General features: G+C 45.7%; 1 protein-coding gene across 1 annotated transcript in view; it reads right to left on the bottom strand.

Moving 5' to 3' along the window:
* Nucleotides 1–2,784: 2,784 nt before the first annotated feature.
* Nucleotides 2,785–21,859, bottom strand: part of LOC8023544 (medium-chain acyl-CoA ligase ACSF2, mitochondrial) — a 71,494-nt gene continuing 52,419 nt past the window's right edge. Inside the window, exons 8-16 of the mRNA XM_029971699.4 lie at nt 15,153–15,245; nt 13,582–13,730; nt 11,855–11,946; nt 11,697–11,773; nt 8,677–8,784; nt 7,849–8,000; nt 7,572–7,713; nt 4,340–4,450; nt 2,785–3,840 (exon numbers count right to left, since the gene is read on the bottom strand). Coding sequence (XP_029827559.2) covers nt 3,721–3,840; nt 4,340–4,450; nt 7,572–7,713; nt 7,849–8,000; nt 8,677–8,784; nt 11,697–11,773; nt 11,855–11,946; nt 13,582–13,730; nt 15,153–15,245 — 1,044 coding nt within the window. The 3' untranslated portion in view covers nt 2,785–3,720. The remainder of the gene's footprint in view (nt 3,841–4,339; nt 4,451–7,571; nt 7,714–7,848; nt 8,001–8,676; nt 8,785–11,696; nt 11,774–11,854; nt 11,947–13,581; nt 13,731–15,152; nt 15,246–21,859) is intronic.

The following is a 21,859-nucleotide window of genomic DNA, read 5'->3' as shown; positions in this document are numbered from 1 at the left end:
TGTGTGCTTCGTGCGATGGACTATGAGGAGACCGGGTGGAATTAGAATGCTTTCGCATTCCTACACGTAAGCAGTCTTAACGAGCCCCTTTAAAGAAAAAAAAAAGTTGTTTTTTTAACAGTCTGGGTGGTACACGCGGTACACGCGTGTCAACAAATTAATTTTACGCGAAAAAAAAAAAAAAAAAGATTTAGAGTAATATTGACGGCGCGAGACGCGATTTAGTCGGTAGTCAGCTCCTTCCCACTTGTTTTCTCTCTCGGCATTTCGGGCGTAGAGGAGAGGTGAATCGGCTTCGCCTTCACGTTGAGGCGGAAAGACCGAATGACCATCTTGTTGAGCGAATGACCACTCCGTGACGTCATGGACTTTGCGCGCACAATTTCAAATAAATCTCTCGCCGTCAATATTGCTCTAAACGTTTTTTTTTTTTCGCGTAAGAGTTATTTTCCGACACACGTGTCCCAACCAAATTGTTATATAAAAAAACGAGTTTCTTTTTCTTCAGGGGACCTTTAAGTGTCCTCCTGTAATTTTTTTTACTTTTCTTTTTTCTTTGGGGGGGGGGGGGGGGGGAGGTATATACCGACGTAAAAATGACGTACGTGCGCTCCAGATTGATATCAACGCTATCGCTACCTGCTGCGACACGTCATGTGACGCTAAATGATAACTGCTGCGCATCTCTTGTTGCTCCAACTTACCTTCATATCACCTCGATGGTGTCCCCTCTCGAGTAGTCGGACCAACACTTCCTCTATTGTCTACTATATAGATTATCTATGAGGGGTTGGTAGACTCACACAAATATTCAGTGGTTCATATAATACTAATATTACCTGGACAATTCGCATTCATTTCGTCACTCAAGAGAGCTAATCGCCTTCCATGCTAAGCTACTTCATAAAAAAAAGCATTTACACCATTCATTAAACACCCTAAAAAGGAGTCGGGATGGACAAGCTGAAATATTGCCACCTTTTCGCTGCACCATTGCTCCAGAACTGCACCGAATAAAGTTATACTTCTTATCAAAATTAATCGCAACTTTTATAGCGCACAAATGAACACATGCTCGTTGCTCGTGGCTCCTTTGTTTAAAAAATGACTGAAATTCAAAATCTCTTCTAAACATAATCCCTAAGAGTTTCAAAAAAATTACACAAACTTTACATAACAAAACAAGGTTACGAAATGTAAACGACTGTTTATCTATTTACACATTCCGGCACTGCACAGACGGTGTTAACATGTATCTCCACAAAACCATCATTTATGAAATAACAATGTTCCATTGTGCCCACCACCTCTAATCCGAATATAAAGAGCAGTCCGATCTTCCACGCCAAACCTTATCAGCCTGAAAACTAGCTTAGAATTCCGTGGTAGGCTATACCCTTCAGTGTCCGAGTCCTCTTCAGGCTGAGCACAGTGCCAAAACAAATTTTGCGTTCACCTCGTGCGCGTTGTTGAGAGCGACCTTTCATCAGATTCAGTTCGCACTGATAGCCGATAAGTTGCTTTATCCACAGCTCGATCCCATTAAACGATACAGCTACTATTGTTTGCACGCGTAAGGGTATGGTCACACCTATCAAACTCCTATAAACTCGTCCACAGACGATTTCGCTGGCGTCGCAACGGACATTGGTGTGGTGTGCATTTGATTGGAGCGTGCTGGTTTTGTGAAAATATAGGGCGGAAACAGTGGATCCTTCCGGCTGTAAACCGAAACGAGAAAAAAAAAAAAAACATATTCGCGCCGATTACGCAGACGACGGAGCGCTCGCTCCATCGACGACTAGACGATAGCGGTGCGGCATCTCCTCGCTGCGCCTATCTGGAGATGGCGCTACGCGTTACAACCACCGCTAACTCCATCATCTGCGAACACGTGCGCAGTTGACTCTGGCAAGTTTGTTGGTCTCATTTTTCACAAAAAGGCAGCTACGCGCGTCGAAATTTCACCAGGTGAAATTCACCACACAGATCCGCATTCGGTTAGAGTTCGAGCTTTCTACGTGCAAGCGTCCATTTTTTCCGGCTCGTTTTACAGCGATAGGAACCACTGTGGCCAACATATAAATGTAACGAGGGTACTATTTGTTTTCTTTTTTAGTAGGGTTGGTGTAAACCCAAGCTCTCTCAGCCAGGGGCGGGGCGGGGGGGGGGGGGGGGGGGGGAGATATGCACTGATCACTTGTTGAAGATTAAAAAAGAAATTTGTCGGTAGGGCGAGGAAGCATTCATGCACTTTCAACTGATCTTCTACAAGAACCACGATCACAGAGGTGACTTGTTGGCCAGAAAACTAACTAGCCCTGAGGGTTGCTTATTTCCAGGAAGAAAACTTTTACACATAAGCCGTATATACTTCCGGCTCTAATCAATAAACGTCAATCCATATTTTAAAAAAAAAAGTCTTAAAAATTACAGATAAACATATTCGGCAGTGTTAGAAGTGCAAAATCAATTCAAACAAAAACAAACCACTGATTCATCAAAATTTCTGCTACAGCATAGGACTGTTTCTATTTAAACTCTCCATTCCTTAGACTATAATTCTTGGTCTTTCATGCTATTTTCCACCGATAATCCCATTTTTAGCGTTCATTCGAAGCAGATCTCAGAAATACATGGATATACTAAAAAAAAAAAAAAAAAAAATGAACACCGAAAAACATCCGCCGATTTCCCTTATAAGTGAACGCCGGGAAATCTACGGTCCAATTATACTCAGTCTCTGAAAAAGTGCCCGATTTAATCACCAGAACACAGACAATTAATTGGAAACTTTTATACAAGATTTACAATGACTTCCAAGCACTGGATAAAAACAGAACGCGCATTTTCTTTTTATTATAAATGAGATATTTAACAAGTTCCCTTTGATTGAACCATAAATCGAAGCTGGCATGTTTGGAGCCCGCTGACCAAACAGATGAGAAATAACAGGTAAACACTCTTATTCTTTAATTTGAATTAAAGAAAAAGTACCCTTCCTGTTGCAATTAAGGGTGTAACGTCTAGAAAAAGTTACGTCGGTCTTCTCGCCTGACTAGAATTACTTAAATGTAACAAAGCCAACATTTTGCGTTCTCCAATTTTTATCGCGTACTTTTAAACTTACATTGCAAGCCGCGGATATTCACAGGTTCACTTGAATCTTGTAGAACTTTCTATTTCTTGAGAGATATACTTCCAAGAAATCATATCATAAAAAAATATACGCAAAATCGATAGAGCATAAAAAACAAATCCGGAAAGTTTGTGTAAAGTTTTTTTACCAAAAATATATCTCGAAACACTCTAATATAACTGCAAATTCTAACCCGGGCAAACATGTATAAAACCCATCGCATCACTTTGTTTTCAGGCAGTTTCGTGACATGTGAGAACTGCAAAATATTAAAAAAAACTATTCCTTTTTTTTTATGTTGCAGAAGTTTCTTACTTTGTAAAAAATTTTCGATAAAGAAGTTGTTGCTCAATCTGAGAATCGTTGAAATGTGTATAAACCTAGAATAAAAATGCCAAAGCGATTATTCTACACAAGAAAAATTCCAATATCAAGCTAAGTTCCATTCTAAAGTGTATGGTCCTCGAGGTTTCTTGGAAGACATCGTAGACTCTGGCAGGTGGGCAGGCATCCACCCAAGAGGAGGGTAACGTGGATTAAAAAAAAAAAATACAACAACACTAGAATTGTCTTATGAACCATTAGAGGTTAAATTTCTTGCGTGCAGCGTCGCGCATCAGGTTCTTCTGCGCTTTTCCGATGGCAGTCTTTGGGTAATCAGCCTCGTAGACGAAGTACCTCGGAACCTTAAAATGACTTAGCTGGAAAAAAAAATTAAAAAAAGATCAGAATAAAATCAAAAGATGCGCGGCACTGCGGTATTAGCTAAACTTGGGTTCAAGAACGAAAGCTGTTTTTATTAAACTTACTTGAGACTTCATCTATCGATATAGTACATATTATGTCCAATAGTTTGGGTATGCAGATGAATGAACCGTACTGATCGAACGAGAAATGTTACGAAGCCGCCGAAAGACAATATTTTTGGCGGCGCCGAAATTCGACACCACATCAGTCCCGCGGAAAAGAAAAACCAACTTCTAGCCACATTCCCATTGCATTTTGTCCCCGAGTCGGCAAGACCGAGAAAGTAGGCAGTTTTAGCCAGATCGTTTCCGATACCTCCAATAAAGATAACGATACGATGCTTGCGCAAAGGCGTCAGCTGAGAACGGGGTATCGACGTAGGTCATGATATCGTCATTCGGGTTATCGGAATCGTCCACTGAAACTTCCTAGTACGTATAAGCGCTTACGTACCTTGCCCTTGCAGAACTCCTGCAATTCGGCATCGGTGGCTTTGGCGTCTGGTTTCAGGACCACCCAAGCACACAACTCCTCACCCATCCGCTCGTCCGGGAGTCCTATCACCTGCAGGGAGGAGGAACCATCCATGACCGAGAATCGTGACCGTACAACATCGCAGGAATGGAAAAATCCCCAGGCTCTCTGTGGGACTGCGGAGGCGTGGAATTGGGCCGGAAGATGTACAGTTTGTTTCGCTATAACTTGGCAAAGAGCGAATGCCGCGGTACTCTCCAGCCAATCAAAGCAACGGAGCGAAGCTCTCTACAGGAGGAGTGCACACCGACGATACTCTGTCGCGCGCCCCACTTCGACGCGCTGATTGGTTTATTGGGGCCTTAATCCTCGCCGTTGACCTACACTATTAGAAGGGAAAAAAAGGGAGTAAAAAGGTAGTACCGACGCATTTTCCTCCCCTCTACTGACGCCCCCCCAAGCGGACACAAGAAGAAGGGAGGAACGAGGCGTTTTTCTCCTCCAGGCAGACGGGAAAAATGTTCCGCCCTCCAGCGACAGCATCTTTCGGTTTTATTTTTCGAGCACGTCGCACGCGTTGTTAATCAACGTTTTTGAGTTGACTGAGCTTCAGCGGCAAGCGAAGGCCGCCTGTAACTCCGTCTCCCAGTTCAAACGTGCAGAACAGTTTGGTTGCATTGACGTTTTTACACCTAATTTTGTGAAACGAGCAAACGAAGCCGTTATAAACCCCGAAGTTCCGGTGCAGTGCCAGCACTGCTACATACGCTGGGCTAAGATGGCCACCTCCGGATCGCGGAACGACATGTCGTCGTTGACGACGTTATGGAAACCGCGGAAACTGCGTCCAAGACAGGCAGGTTTTGCTGCCGGGTGCCTGCGTGTCTTCTGTGCTGAATTCCTTTCTGATCTATGATGCCGAGTGTCAACCGGCAAAACGTAGTTTTGTATTTCCGCGTGTCAGCAACATAGCAGCAACATCGCGATGGCAGTGTTATGTGTTGTGAACAAAGACTGGAATTGTCGCCGATGTGACCGTGGTGTAACAGCACGATGAGATTATGTAAACTGTCGGTCATTGATGCCGCTGTTAGGGCTGTGATCGGAAGGGGCAGTGTGTCGCAGGTTGACATTTTGCTTTTCATTAAAGTCCGCTGGAGAGATTACGGTACAATCTATCGACCTGCGGATAGTCATGTTGGAACGCTGGTCTGAACCGTAGCTTTTATCGTACAGTGGCCAATGTGATTGTCGTCTGCGATGTCCTGTTGTCCCCTCCCCGAGAGGGATTGCGTTCTGGGGGAAGCACTGAACAGTCTTGAAATATGACGGAAAGTATGTATATTTACAGTTTAGAATTTTAGCATTAAGAAAATGGTAAGTAAAATCGAAAAAAAAAAACTTATTTTTATTTTGTTTAAATATATTACGGCTCCTGGACAAACTGCCCTTCAAGTGGCGCACTGGGAGGAGCGCTATAGAAGTTTTTGAGCTTACCACGGCGAAACTCCGTAAACTTAAATCCTGATACAAGTCGCGGCTTTCACTGCATTCATATTCATAGAAAAGCAATTTCTCTGCCCAAGCATCGCTTCCAGCTAAGTTAATACCCCCCTACAGAAATTAATTCGAGACAATCGCAACCGCACGCCAACAGCACAAAAAAAAATACTACGATAGAAAAACTGTTTACGTCGTGCCGTGCGGGGAAGCAAACACATGGCGTGGAACCGCAATGGAGCAACTTGTTTCATTGACTCAAATAATTACGGCATGGACGTTTACTTTTTCTAAGACATTCATCCCCCGAGGCGCTCAAAATACCTTCAGAGATATGACATTATAACAAAAAAAAAACAAAAAAAAACCAACATGCTGTGAATTTTATTTATAGCTTAGGTGGTCCCCGAGAAAATCCGTACCTTCAAAACGACGCGTATAAAAAGCGGAAACGCAGAGTCCAGAGGTAGTAATCGGGTTAGTGTGCTGTTGTATTGATGTTTTAATGTGCCATGTATGTGTATGCATTTCTTGTATATGTTTAGCTGATGCATGTGGTACGCGTAATGAATGTCATATGTGCATAATAATGGTGCCCGAAGCGCAGTGGTGGCGTGAGCAAATAAAAATATTTTTGTACCACATGAATTTGGGCGGTACCTAGCGCCACCTAAACTAGCTAGTTGTAATTGCTCGGCTTGACCCTGCCGTATCTAGTGGCGAGCGATTTAACCTTCTTTCACGGTTCGCGATAGTTCTGGTTACCGTGCAACAACGAGTCAAGTAGGCTGCATCGAATTTGCTCATTTGAGAGCGACTTTTGGTTTCGCGAATGATTTACAACTCCTTCGTGATGTGCGGTGCTGACGAAGGAATAGTTGCACGAGAAACAGCAAAGGTAAGACGTAAAGTGCGCGAAGTAACTGGGTATTCGTTGTCTACACTCAACATCGCAGTGCTGACGACAAAAAGACTGTGTGTGACTGTTTTCAAAACGCGTTTCTTTACCTGCGGGGGGAAGCCGGCTTCGGAAGTAAATACAGTTTGCGGAAGGCTCGTATTACGCTTTTAGTTGCTACTCCTCTCGCCTCGTATACAATAGACGTAGCGTCCTCATTAAGCCTTATTGAGCTCAATTTTCTCGATTCAGGGCCGTCCTAATGAGATGCAGACGACGGAGGGACTTTGCTCCCCTGCTTCCAGGGACGAAAGTTTCTTCCTTTCTGAGGGAACATAGGTTACAAGAGCGTTCCTCCACTTAGGGAGGACGATCCATACCTTTTGTTTTCTAAGAGTGTAGTCATGGACTCATGGTGAACCGGAGTATAGCTGTCCGACCCAGTTCCATGCCTCGAACGCGTCACGCGACTTTGGGCCGCCCGAGCACGGATGTTTGCCAGGGGTGTCATGTGACACGTTATAGAGCCAGGAGATCGGTGCAGACAACCCCTGAGACTTGTAGTGCATTCTTCCACAACAACCATGGGCACTGCGCATGCCCAGAAGTCCACTGTTCATCAAGGAAAGCATTTGCGCAAGCACTGTTGAACAGCCAGCGCCATCGACCCAGTATGACGTCACCAACCTGAGTTGGTGTTCAGTGCAGTACCAGATTGATCTTAGAGTATACCAGTCTTCAATAATAAACTCGGCGAGTTCTCTTTGTTCTCTGCACCGATTTAGAGCCGCGTGCAATTGAATGTCAACAAACCAGGCATTCTTCGACCGCAGGATGAGTGTTGAGGACCGCTTCAATTTCAATGGGGTAGATGTTTTCGCCACCCCTGATGACCATATCTTTTAAACGGCCGATAACGTTGAGGTAGCCATCTTCGTCGAGCGTTCCCAAGTCGCTGTAACGACGAAAGAAAAGACAAAAAAGCAAAATAAGTGTCGTTGAAACGAAAGTGCCCCTAAACAACGTCCTGTCCTATATGCTTCAGCTTGGAAACAACTCCGAGAGCCACCCGACAGCCGTGGCCACTCACCCCGTCCTGTACCACCTGGCGGGGGTGATGGCTTCCTGGGTCTTCTCCTCGTCACCGTAGTAGCCCAGAAAGATGTTGTGGCCCCGGACCCAGATCTCTCCGGGCTCGTTGACGGGAGTCTCCACGCCGGTACTCGGGTCGGCGATCTTCAACTGCACAAAACAGCGCGCGGAAAGTTGTCATTCTGAACTATAGAGAGGTATTCACCGACGCCAATTCGTCCACCCTGCCTCACGCGCGCGCGCGCGCCGAAGGCGAGCATTTGAAGGATTCACGCAACGCCCTCGTATACTTAGAGCACTACAGTCATATTTCTGCTTGAAATCGTGATTACCTTTATTCTAAATCAAAGAACCGGCTTTTCCGTCCTCCAGAAACGTTTAAAAAAAACAGCCCGCGGTCGTATTTTCGAACGGTAGACCCGCAGTCACACGGCTCGTACACATCATGCAGAAGACACGGTGTTCGATAAAGACCGAAGAGTTTTAGGGAACCGTTTTCGCACATCCGATACGGTGCGATGGGTACCCCGGTACAAACTGCATATAAGCGAGTCTTCCGTGGTAGCGCACGGGCAGCGCGTACCGGAGGGCCCATAGTACCACACGGAATGCGCAAAAACGGTTCCCTAAAACTCTCTAGTGTCGGCCGACTGTCTTTTGTATGATGTGTAAGCAGTGTGACCGCCGATCACCAACTGCACCCGCGGCCTTCATTCAAAGTGCCGAGACTCTCAAGTGAAGCTCACTAGGTGGTCGCGACGATTTGCCCGGCCATTGACTAGCTCTGCGGACCAAGGGAAATCGAGCCCCGCACGCACGAACTCACCTCGACGAACGCAAGCGGTCGCCCCACGGTGTTGAACCTCTTGCTCTCCGGATCCAAATGACTCACCAGGGTGGCCGCTGTGGTAGTCTCCGTCGCTCCGTAACCAGTCTGCGGAGGAAGTAAATTTCGCGCGTGCCTTCGAGAACCAGCTTCCACCTCGGAGTTCGTGCAATTATCGAAGTATACCCTTCCGAGACCGAGGAAAAAAAAATGTAGGCTCGACCTTGAATTGCACATCAACAAGTGAGTGAAGATGGAACTTTAAGATCGTTTTTATGTATTCGGAAATTTAACTACCTATAGAGGGTGCACTGGCGTCTATAAATATAGCTGTCATCTGGATAATCGACGTAGAACAGTAGCGAGTCTGTGATGCGCAATTAATTATGTTAGATAAGAGAGACATAAGATCTTGAAGTCACGAACAAGATGTCAGCAAGCACATCTTCATTGTGAAGTATTCAAAAACTAAACTCCCTCGCATACTTAGTACACAAAGCTGTCAAATCTACTGGTACGAGCGCGTGGTTTTTGGTTTCGCTTGCGCAAGAACGCGTGGAAATGATCCGGCATGACAAACCTATGCTCGCGTCAGCAGCTTTGACAGCGTTGTATACACTAAGTATGAAACAGAGTATAGGGAGTGCGATGCCATCGCTGAGAGTTGGCAATAGTGTGCGATGCACTCACCACCTACCAACGGGACTTTGTTTCTCACTTAGGGTGGCAATGCAGGATAGTTGGTTCACACTTCGTAAATTCGACACAGCGTACAAAACTCCGACGAGGTAGAAGGGTGTGCACAAGACAAGCCGCTTGGCTTTTGTACACCATTCTACTTCGTCTCCTGAAGCATGGTGTAAGCCGCAAAAAAACAAACAAAAACAACGGACACAGGGGAGAAGACACACACACAGGCGCCTGTGTATGTGTCTCCTTCCTTGTGTTGTTTTTTGCGCCTTACACCATGCTTCATAACGTTCACCAACTAGCCCAACCTCAGCTTCTTCAACAGTACTTGATCGTCTCCGTTTTTTGAGCGCTGCGTCGATTGTGCTCAGTTTCTGCGGTGCTTCGCTCTGCAGACTACGTCGAAATCCGTTAGCACTTCTTGTTTACCACTACCCAAACGCCGTCTTCTCCTCCGGCGTCTCCTTGGCGCATGGAGCGCGTTCCCACTCGGCCCGTCGCCGCTTCTGTTCGGTCACCTCGTCTACAGTGCGCCCCTTCGTCTTGCAAGGCATTCCCAAGAAGACTGCGGCACATCAAGCGAGTGCCTTGTACCGCGACCCGTGCATGCGCGTGTTAAGGGGAGAAGGACCGCACGTGTAGCTCACTCTCCCGCGCTTGAGCGTGAGTTTAGTGCGTTTCGACACAACACATGGCTTTTTTTTTTTTTTTTTGTGATCTAAATAAACGTTTAAAAGAAACGTTATATTATGTGCTCTGAACTTCATTCTTTGAAGTCGCCCTGTCAGCTGGTTGTAATAAGTTACAATACATTTTCGGCGCATAAACAAGAACAGGGAGCACTAAAATGCTACCATCACATAAAAAAAAAATGCTGAAAGGTGATTAGAGTAGAGCTTTCAGAAATCGGCCACCGAACCGGCCCTCCCCATCGAAGTCGCGATACAATCCTATTCAAACAATAACATCACTTTCACAAAAAAAAATAAATAAATAAATATATATATATATAAAAGTGGCTTTAACTCATGTTTACAAACAAACCGGAGCGCCCCTAGCGGACGCCACCGGCGCCGCGCATGCGCGATAGGGGTGTGGGCAAGAAGCTCGCCGTCGCCCATAAACAAACCATTGAAATGCGATGTTGTCGGCGTCGGTGTGAGTCCCCCTGCCCTTTTTCGCGTTCGAATTATTGGTTCTACGTCTTCCTGGCGATGTCTGACTATCTTGAGCGGCGTCAGCGAAATTACCGAGGCTCGTTACACCGCAAAACTTCGCGTGAATAATGCGACATGTGGCGATTCATTTCGCGTGGACGCCGCAGATTGTACGCTAAAGCCTGATTCGCATGATGAGATTTCGCTCGGAATTTTCAGTCGCGACGCCGCTCGGGCTGCAAAAGCGTGAACCGTAGCTGAGATGGTCGACGACGATACTGAAAATCGCAAGCAGAATCGGATCAACTTAATTAGGCATAAAAAGTCGGTGTTGGTCACTGGTAACAATGACCAACATTTCCTTGTATCTACTGTTTACATCGAGCCTGCTTACCAACCTTCAAATTTAAGTCTTTTGAGGCCTGCACTGACTTCTTATCGCAAGTACCGGGCCAACATTTGGTCTACGGACCGGCGTCGTCTAAGAGAGCAGACGACGAGCAGAAACGTTTGAAAGAGCAGACGACAGTTCGAACAATCAGGCGGCCGTTTGAACTTGAAGACGCACTGAACGTAGTCCACAGGTGGTCCGCACAACTTGACAGTTTTCTGGCGTTCATGTTGGAACAAAACAAATAAATCTGATGACCACAAGTATCCGTGAATTCAACCCAAAGTGCTTCCCGCCAAGCAATCGTTGTCCGACGGCGTCTGCTTTTCCCTTTTCACGGCACATATCCAGATTCTCGGACGAACCGGGACCGTGAAAACTGACCTTCAAACCTTTCTCGGCATTTTTGGTACGGCCCCAGTCGCGGCGCTTTGACGAGAAGACAAGTTTTTGTCTGGTTCCTCGCAAAACAACGCAGGAATACATGTCTGGCATGGGGATCCTTCTGCCCACAGCCCCAGACCGGAAGTGCGACCGACGCGCCACCACCGCGCCGTGACGTTACAGAGATGAGTTCGTGTACGGGCCCTTTCCGACATTTGCATGCTGAGATGACGTGCCACGTCACTGCCGCATGTCGGAAATAGCGCGGGCCTTAAATTAGCAACGGTTGTCGTTTATATATATATATATATATATATATATATATATATATATATATATATATATATATGTAACAGTAAACATGATTCGTAATCGTGTACATGCAAACGGGAACTTACCTGCACTTTAGCACCAGGAAACTCCTTTTCAGCCAGTTTCCTCACTTCTGTAGTGACGATGTTGCCTCCCATGACGACTGCACGTTTTCAGGCGAGATGCATTTGGCGTTTGGCACGGCTTTCGCAAGGAGCAAAGGGTGATACAAGACTCTACAAACCTTTGGTCAAGCACGAGAGGTCATACTTGCTGCGCTCCGGGTGACTGATCATGTCGGTGATCATCGTCGGAGCTCCAGCAACTTCTGAACACCTGAAAGGTAGTCCGTTTAAAGGCCGGTTCACACAGGCGGCGCAGCGCCGAGATAGCGCAAAGCCAGCCTTGAATGGGCGTATACACTGCCAGCGTTGGGTTAATGCCGAGTTGGCGGATAGTTAGCACCGCATGTGTATGCGATCAGGCCTTTCCACACATCTTTCGTCCGGTTTCCTTGTCTTCTGCGCAATGCATTCACAAAACAGCCGCTGCTACAGAAGAGTGCTTTGTCGCCCGGGAAGCGTTGTAAGTAAAGGAAGCGTTGTAAGTAAGCAGCTTGCTTTGAGGTCTACCCAGTATTCTTCCAAAGAGCCCATCGGAGCTCGGTATTCTAACGTCACTCCAATCCCCGTGCAAGAAGCAGACGAATTTGCACGGGCACTCAGACGCAGAGTTGGTCCGGCGGTCCTATCCAAGACCTACCCACGACCGGCTGGCTTGCCGAATGGAATATGCCCGCGCGACCCTTGTGAATCATTCCCGCATTAAGAGTTTAATCGCTAACCTTAATTTTCGGCTAAGAGGTCAGTCTCTTCCCTTTGTCCTTGCCTTATTTTCGGAGGCAGTGGTGGCGAACGCTCTCGCCGAAAAGGGACAGCTGTCATCGACATAGAGCTCAAATAAACGCCTTATGGATTACCTTCGCAACGTACATGGTACGCATACGCTTTGTTATTAGTATGTCCTTTTTATTCCGACACGACGGTACGTCAACACTGTCGAGCTAGAGCAGCTTGTGGGAACTACACGATGCCAGTCCAACCTTCCTTTGCCGAGTGTCACGTCAGCATCGAGTTGCAATCGTAAATGATCGCTCCCGAAGCGCTCACCATGACGTGGTCCAACAGCACGGTTTTAGCGCTTCGATCAAGCACTCGCGTGTCCGCTTCCAGTGTGAACGGTTATTTACGCGGCTCTCGGGGACGCAGGAGCGATCCGACGTCTAAGAAGATGCGTTCGAACTACGAGAATGTCAGCATCTTCCTGGACGTCCGCTCACTCCTGCGTCCCCGAGGCCGCGAAAAACACCGCGGCGATTTGTTTCCATGTGCGTCACTTTGCAAACGAGCGGCGCGGGCCGTCTCCTTTTAGCAACGATGATACTTGTGTTGACTTGGTGGCGATCGAGTTCGTATCGGTCGACGAAGGCAATTAGCCCGGCCGCGGCATGCTGGCCCGTTCAAATAGTGGTAGCGTCGACATTTCACTGCACGGACACGATCCCTAGACAAGCCTTGGCCGAAAGGCCGCCTGCGTTTGTTGTTACTCAGAATCCGCGTGCTCCTAACGATGTCGACCGAGCTCTCCGATTGGTTGTTCGTGTTGCCGAGGCTGCTGTCGCCATTGCAACACCCCGCTCTCGCGTACAAAAACTGCGCTTTCCTCCTCTCACTTAAGAACACGTTCGCGAATGAACATCGATTTCTCACTCCTTACGATGTGCGTAACTTAGGAGCTTCTAAGCTAAGTTTTCGTAGCCCAAGAATTGCTCTTCTGGAATCGGGTTTCAGATCCATGCCAAGTGATACGTCCGGGCATGCTCCAAGTCGACCTCAAAGCCGCGTGCTGGTGAATAGCATAACTTTTTTCTTCTTCTTCCTATGGGCATTTTAAGGTTCGACACTTACCCACCTATAAGTATGAATGGCCTTGAGGACGTCGTGGGTGTCGTAGCCGGGGTTCGGGATCACCGCTTTCTGCCCCCTCACCACTGGTTGCCCCAGGGCGAGAGTCATTCCGTACACGTGAAAGAATGGCAACGGGTTGCATATTGTCACCACCTTACAGAAAGAAAGAAGAAATAGTGATTTCTCTGCTGTTTTCTTTCTTTCCAAGTAATTTAACCGATTACAAAAGTTGATCGGCTCAGCCAACAATACTATGAACCCCGTACTTCGGGGTTGGGATTCAAATGCTTTCACGCGAGTTTGGTCCCTCGGGTAAACGAAGGTTATTATTATTGCCTCCAGGGGGGTACATGTATACGAGTGAGGCGATACGCTTTGGATTGTACGTTTTGAACACAACTATTAATTTTAATGAGCTAACATTAGCTCCAATGCCAATAGATCCCTCGCCAAACGTGCAAGAGCCTCCGTGGCGCCGAAGAGAATTCTGGGAATCGGCTGTATAGAACCCGCTGCACGAGACGACGGGGGAGGAGAGGAATTGTCGTAGGCGTTACCGAAAAACAAAAGTAACGAAATACGTCAATCATCACTTACAAATAAAACGAATGCGTTACCCGAATGCATTACCTGAGAATGAAAGGAACGCGTTACCGTTAAAAATAAAAAGTAACGGAAATTACTTTTGCTATACTTTTTTTTTAAATTTAAATTAAAACGTTTTATTGTTTTGACGGTACAGGTATGGATAAGTGCCACATTTCAAGAGACGTATTAGGTCCACGCAGAAACTTAACATAATTGCCTTACCTTTTTTTACGGCTTTACGTGAATACTTACAAGAAAAACCGGGCTCAAAGAAAACGAAAATGCGAGTAATCTTTCTTTTAATTCTATGGAAGAAGATGTAACGGGGAACGTAACTGCATTAACCGTTACTCGAAATAAGTAACATAAGTACGTTATTCGTTACTGTTTTAAAAACGTAACGAGTACGCGTTACCTGTAACGCCGTTACTTGTAACGCGTTACCGCCAACGCTCAGAGGAGGTAACCCAGGTGAGGTCAAGAGCGCAACTGCGCTACCTGTCTTTCTCTCTCGCTCTCTTCGCTGCCATGTGGTAGGTGCTGCGGAAGCACACTCTAAAAAAAGTCTGTGCGTCTACTTTCACGCACAACCCTCGGAGAGCCAATCACTGCAACTTACGGAGGCAGCTCAGCGAATGACGATGCCGAAACCTATGTTTAGACCGAAAAACGCAGTCTGAGTTGTGACATTAAGCAATGCAAAACGTCACGCTTCCATTGCTTAATGTCACAACTCAGACTGCGTTTTTTGGTCTAAACATATGTTTCGGCATCGTCATTCGCTGAGCTGCCTCCGTAAGTTGCGGTGATTGGCTATCCGAGTGTTGCGCGGGAAAGCAGACGCACGGGCTTTCTTTAGAGTGCATGGAGACGCCTTCGCGCGTAGCCTTTGGGGATCTCTGCAACTGGTCTATTCTGAGTTTGTTCGCAGGAAACTGCAGCAATATGCGTCACTGAGAGACAACGGGAATGAAACGAAGGGCTTACTGTGTCCAGGGGGTTCCTGAAATGGTACACCATTGTGTTGTTGACAAACCCGTGGTGGGACAACATGGCTGCCTTCGGATGTCCCGTCGTTCCCTGACGAAAAGGAAAAGAAAAGAGAAAGATGGGAGATTATTAATGACCCCCGTTTGTTGTAATTGTGTTAATTTACGGTATTGAAGCCTACAAAATGGGGTTGTGGGTATGTTCATAGAGCATGAACTTAGTCTAGCTCAACGGGCGATATGTCGCTAAGCTGTAGATGAGAAATTTAGCCAATGCGGTACAAATACAACCAATAGCCTGGGGCCTTTAACGTGCACCACGCAGTAGTGGTTAACGACCACAGGCCGGCACGATGCTCATCCCGATCGAAACGGGCAGGGGTAGGGGATTGAACCCAGGATCCCTAGATTTTGCAGCGCGAGCTTTCGCTCCACGTGCTCCGAGCTGATATAAGCGCTAGCCCACTCGGCCACCGATCTTTTTTTCCCCCTTTTTCTTTAAAAAATATTTTTATGTACAGGGGTCTAAAAAAAGGCACTGTTTTATAAAACACAGAGTTTTCAAACACTACTCAAAAAGCGTAGGGCCAACGCACACTTCACAAGCAGTTTCACTAATGAAGCCCAACCACCCCCCTTAGCGGGGCTTTCAGAATTTCTGCTCCGAAAAAAGTCAGTTATCGTAACCTGGTTATTCACCTTCGCCGCAATGCAGTTAACGTTCGCCTTTGGAACCGCGTTCCTAGAGTTGTTCAACATTCCATCATTTGCTGTTCCGTCGCCTGAATAAGCGAGGTTGCGTATACGAACCAGTCGATAAAGTGCTGATATGCAGATTTCACTCCTTCCGACACTTCGAGGTGCTCGGCCCTGGATTGCCATAGAGCATAAAGTCCAAGGACCAACACATCCCATGCTCTGTTGTCGGGATGCTCCCCGAACTTCAAAAACCTCGCGCTTTTCGAGCCGACGAACAAGTCGACCCTCAGCACCACTCGGAGCTCTGCCCAAAAAATGTTCGGCGTCTGTGCAGTATAAAGCAAACTTGCTGTATAGCGTTTCAGGAGTCGGACATAGAACACAGTTCGTCGACCATGGCTCGTAAAACCCCTTTTAAACGAGCCATGTCTTGGCAGGGGGCACTTCAAAGTGAAAGCGCGAAAAGAAATTCTTGATCGCCGTTCTAACAGCGGGTATCTTCTCAAACGCTGAAATACATCAGAGTCAACAGCACTCACAGCAAAAACACAATACATTGGAGGCGGCGTTATTAGGTCGGTGGCCAATCCCCCTCCCTCTACAGAATTTGAAACTGATGACCACGGATCCACCAATTTATCGATACTTTGATTGGAGTATAATAGGCTTAATTTTACCTTCTCGTGGAAGGCGAGCCACGAGTACCGAAAGCCCTCCGGAGCGTTCTGCGATGGTCTATTTATGGCGGTAACTCAATCTACGGGCCCTAAGGATCCTAAAAATCATAAAATTACGGTCATGCGTGGCGGATTTCCCTATTAAAATTGCTATATTGCTATCAAAGTCCCCGGAACGCCCCCTTTTTTTTTAAACCCCCGGAAAATGGGAGGGGAATCTCTTTACGCGTCAGCCAATTAATAGCAAGCCAAGGATTCTGGCGTCACTGCGCGTCACCAACGCGGTCGACCGCCGACCCGCAGAGGAATCTCTCGAACACGCGCGGACCGTCGTCAAGGAGCCCGGACTTAGTGCTCGGCAGTCGTCGGTCGTCGCACCGTACCGTCGCGCAATGGACCTTTCAGACCTGACGTCTCCATGGAGCTTGAAATTCTGGAACGGACAGCGGACATGGGAGCCATTTCATATGATTCGACCCCGATGCGCATGTCCCGCAAACGCTCGCCTGCACACGCCCCGGGAGGCAGACGAGACGACGCCCCGACGCATCACCCCCTAGCAACAAGCTTGCGAGGAGAAAACATAGTTCGCTGGTTTTGGAACGATAATTGCGAACTATGTTTCCCGCACCACAATCAGTTTACGTTTTTCTGAAACTCTAATTTGCAACAAGCTTAAAAAGTGTCGCAATAATAACGTTCGCATTCACCGCGAGATGCAGCATTTCCATTGTCAAGTTTTAGCGGTAGGCAGGGAATGGGGGATTGTCTTCCAGGAGAAAATAGTCCCAATATACTTCTCCTGCCATCTGCTTAATAAACAGTTTTGTAATCTAAATTTTTTTTATACATATCAACTTGCACCTACTACGCAATATAACAACATGAACAGACGATCTCAGAAAGCTCCGGAGAGGCCCCTTTAAGTACAAAGAAGCCCTGAATAGCAAATAAGGAACGATAAATACAAATTTACGAGCGTAACGCGAGTTCACATATACACCGCAGTCCAAAGTCCGAGGGAAAAAAGGAGATGAGAGGGTGCGGGGACGTCGGAACATCGTGCTCTGGTTGGAATGATTAGTGTAAAGTCCCTAAATAAGAGCTTCCTACAAGTAGCGACATTCTTTGAAGCGCCGATTCCGTGACGGTGCAGGTTTTAGGAAGCTAATCGCGGCGTACCCAGCAGAAGTTTGAAAGAGAGTCCCTTGATACTCCTTTTTACAAGTAACGACAACCAATACAGATGACAAAGCACATTCCGCTGGAACGAAATGGCGGCATTCAGTTCAAACCTCTGCTGGGTACGCCGCCATTTGCTTCCTAAAGCCTGCACCGTTACGCAGTCGGCGCTTCAAAGAACGTCGCTACTTGTAGGAAGCTCTTATCTATAGTTTGAACTGAATGCCGCTATATGTGCTTTGTCATTTGTATGGGTTGTCGCTACTTATAAAAGAAGTATCAAGGGACTTTAGGATCAGCGGGCAGACGAAAAACTAGCTGTCCCGGTCTCTATAGTCACTCTTCGAACCCGTTCTAACGCCGGCATTTGGCGTCCGCCTTCAAACAGCCAGTACAGAGACAAAGGCAGCTAAAGCTTTGCGTCTGCCCGCTAATCATTCCAACCTGAAATATACCCGTAGAGACAACGCTGAGTTCGCGTAACATCAACGCTGAGATGCACGAGTGAACCGAACTTCAACATTTGATAGCGCCTGGTTGGCCAGAAAGCCCAATTTGGGGTTTTTACGTGTCAAACCATCTAAGTGCACCTTGCACGCCCCAGCGGAGGACCGAGGATTGATTTGGATTACCCGGGGGATCTCTCGACGTGCAACCGTAAGCTCGGTCATACGGAGCCTTCTCCGCAATAATTAAAGGGTCTGTTATACTACGACGCTGAGCCCAGCGAAGGCAGCGTAGCGTAGAACGCGCGCGTTTCACTGGCGGGCGAGCAAGAGCTCGATATCTGCGACCAATCAGTATCTGTCCGCGCTGTGTTACGCCGCGTTTGCTACGCTCCAAGTCAAAATATAACGGAGTATTAAGCCTCCGTCAGAATGCGGACACCTTAGTCGGGATTCGAACCCGCCAACTGGGAAGTTGATGGTTGTTCTCGCGTAGCTATTGAAGTTTCAAATCTCGTCTGAGAGGCGGCTCTACTGATAACGCTCGAAACGTGACGTCACACACAGGCTAGGTGGCGCAAGCTATCCCCCGTTATGAAGGGTACATCCATTAGCATCCATCCAACCATGTTCTAACATTGGGCGGTATATGAAGGCCTTACAGCTTGCTCGCGGCGGATTACAAAAAGTTTGATGGTGCGAAATGAATGACGATTAAACGCGCGACAGCCAACCGAAAAAAAAAAAATAAACGCGCAAATATATATATATATATATATCATTGCCTGCTTGGCTTAAAAGTTAAACAACCTGCGGCGTCAGCCAATTGCCGAGTGCGAGAAAATTTGAATATTGGTTTTGGAATCGCCTCGCCACTCACTCTCTTCTGGAGGCTTGAGCTAATTTGTAAACAATAATTAATTGCGTTCTTAAAATTCCCGCCACACGTGAAGCTTTAAATGATCACGAATGCGTGTTGTACCGTGTTTGAATAAACTACAACTTATGGCGGCTTAGCACCGAAAGCACGGCAAAACTGGTCTCTAAGTATAACCACTTATGCGTGTTATTAATACATATACACAATGAGTTTTTGAGCTCTGTACACGTAAACATGCCGATATCTCTACGGAAGCTGTCGGAGATTGCATTTGATGAATTGCACAGTCGACTGCAACGCGCCAGACAGAGCGCGGGTGCTCGGAAACCTTACACCCCAAGTAACCCCCGCTGGAGCTTGAAGGACGGATGTCCGACTGTAGCTCGCGCTCTGTTCGACCTTCGCAAAGAGAAGGCGCGAATGACGCGTTTGCGAACCTCCCATTTCTATATTAACGCAGCTGCCCTCAAAGATCATACCCTACGGTTTCTGCCACTGAAGCAGTGAAATTCCCAAGAGACCCAGATCTGCAACATTTTACGATGCTGCATAATGTAAAAACATATTGTTGTTGTTGTTGTTTTTTTGTTTTTGGTTTTTTTAAGAAAGGCACATTGCTTAAAGTTGAAAAACCAAATGAGTGCTTTTAGACCGTGCTGGAAGAGGCATTAAAGAGACGAAAGCTGGTCTGTCTTTGGGCAATTTAGTCTCAAATCGTGCAGGAAAAAATAAGTTTTAAAAACTTTTCTTATAAAGAAATTATATATATATATATATATATATATATATATATATATATATATATATATATATATATTGATGGAAAATAAGTGACTAGAACAAAACTGCAAACCAGATTTACGGACCAATTTCTGTTCTTGAGTTTTTGGGCTTCGAAGAGGGGAAGGTAGATTGTGCCACTTTTGGTGTTTTCACGAGTTGGTTTTTTTTTTTTTTTTTTTTTTTTTTTTCACGAAAATTATAATTTGCTTACTGGTTAAAACTTTATATACAACGGTCAAAGTTATCTAGAAATCAGTTTTTTTTTTTTATGAATTAAAACTTTGTGTGTTTTGTACCTTTGACCAAGTTTGCCAAGGGCGAACTTGGTGAAATGGGCCAGGTTTGAATCGAGCAACCTTTCTATGTACATTTATTTAAGGCGTAAAAAACATAAAATGAAAGCTTCTATCTAAACGAATTTAAAATTATAATACCGTATTGTTCATTTAGATATGATTTGCATAGAAGAAACAACACTGCAAACTTAAGAAAAAAAGATAAAAATACAAAATATATCATTATTTTTTAATGGAAATGTTTGCGTTTTTATATATGCAATGAAATCTTTGACATATATATGGTCTCGTCATATTACGCAGTGCGTTTGAAAAGAATGCATATCTGTCCCTCCATTCTAAGATATATGGGCCGTCGCCACATCTTTTACGTAATTATCATAAGCTTGGAACGGTGACCATGATATTTCCGCTCATTTACCATTTAGTAAAATTGAGGTCTGACTGGTATGTTATGATAGTTTAAAAAAAAAGTTTATTCACCTGTCCAGAGTTTACTTATCAATCTCAAAATCCACAACTTTTCTTTAAATAAACTTATTGAAACGGTTTTTTTTTTTTTTTTTTTTTTTTGTTTAACAAGCATAAAAATTAAGCTTCAAAAACCTTTATGTCAGGCAACGAAGGTTACGATATAAATTGCTTTCAAGAAACCAGCGCGAAATTGCGCTGGGTGCGCGAGTGAAAACATTTTGCTTCCTCACATTCGGCCGCATTTTCACGGTTGTTCAAACCTTCATTGTTTTTATTTTTTTTATTTGAGGCAATAACGAAGAATAGAGATAGATGGAGGAATGCATAACATTACACAGCATGTTTAGCATTATAAGCTCACAGTAACGCTTTTGGTGATAAAAGAAAAAAGTTATTTTAAGTAAGAATTCGCGCTTTTTTTCTTTCTTTTTTTCTTTTTTTATGCACAGCCCTGAAAGACTTGTTTTTATTTCGAGCTTTCATTCACAAGTGGCCGGATTGAATGTTTTTTCACAAAACTCAAAGAATATTTTTTTTTTTTTTTTTGTGACACGGGGTTGGGTGCGAAACCTGCTCCTTCAGTCTTGAGAGTACAATTACAGGCACTTTCGGGGCCACTACACGAGTAAAATTATCAGCACTTCCAATGGTTTCAGTTCTGACGACCTGGGGTAGTGCAAGGAGGCTTGGTGCTTGACGACTCCCCCCCACGCCATTACACGTACTTTTGCCCTGTCCTGTAGCTGAAAAAAATCTGTATGGTCAGTTCTTGTCCCTTCGCCATCTCGTACAGTTGAAACCTATTTTTGAAATGACTAGTCGTCCCGTCGGAGATACAGGCCAGTTTTGTAAATATTGAAATGTTTTCTTCCAGACACTGTTCAACTGCGCGCAGAGCGAACAGTGTGTGAGCTGTATCGTGCACGATGCCGTCGCTGATGACTCCGAGCTGTAGATCAGTGGTCTCAAACTCATGGGTGCTTGGGGACAAAAATAGCTCTGGAGGTCCACGTTGAGGAGCACCTGTCTACCAGGAATCCTAAAATACCGACTTCGTACTCTATACTGCTTGTAAACTCGCCGCTTTGCTAGAGACATATTTAGCTGAATATTTTTTTTATGTGACTACTTTGGAGAAATGGCTCATGGGGCAAGTAAAAGTAAAATGGCGCTGCTCCGAGAACGTGCTGAAATTTTTCAATTGTACAAGAGGACATCCGTCGTTGCCCAATACGACAGGTATTGCTATCCTGGCGATTTTTTTTATG

This window comes from Ixodes scapularis, unplaced genomic scaffold (genome assembly GCF_016920785.2).
Source record: "Ixodes scapularis isolate PalLabHiFi unplaced genomic scaffold, ASM1692078v2 PGA_scaffold3__209_contigs__length_174095766, whole genome shotgun sequence".
NCBI classification, from domain to species: Eukaryota; Metazoa; Arthropoda; class Arachnida; order Ixodida; family Ixodidae; genus Ixodes; species Ixodes scapularis.
Note: the sequence above shows the minus strand (reverse complement) of the source record. Positions and strands in the feature narration are given on the sequence as shown.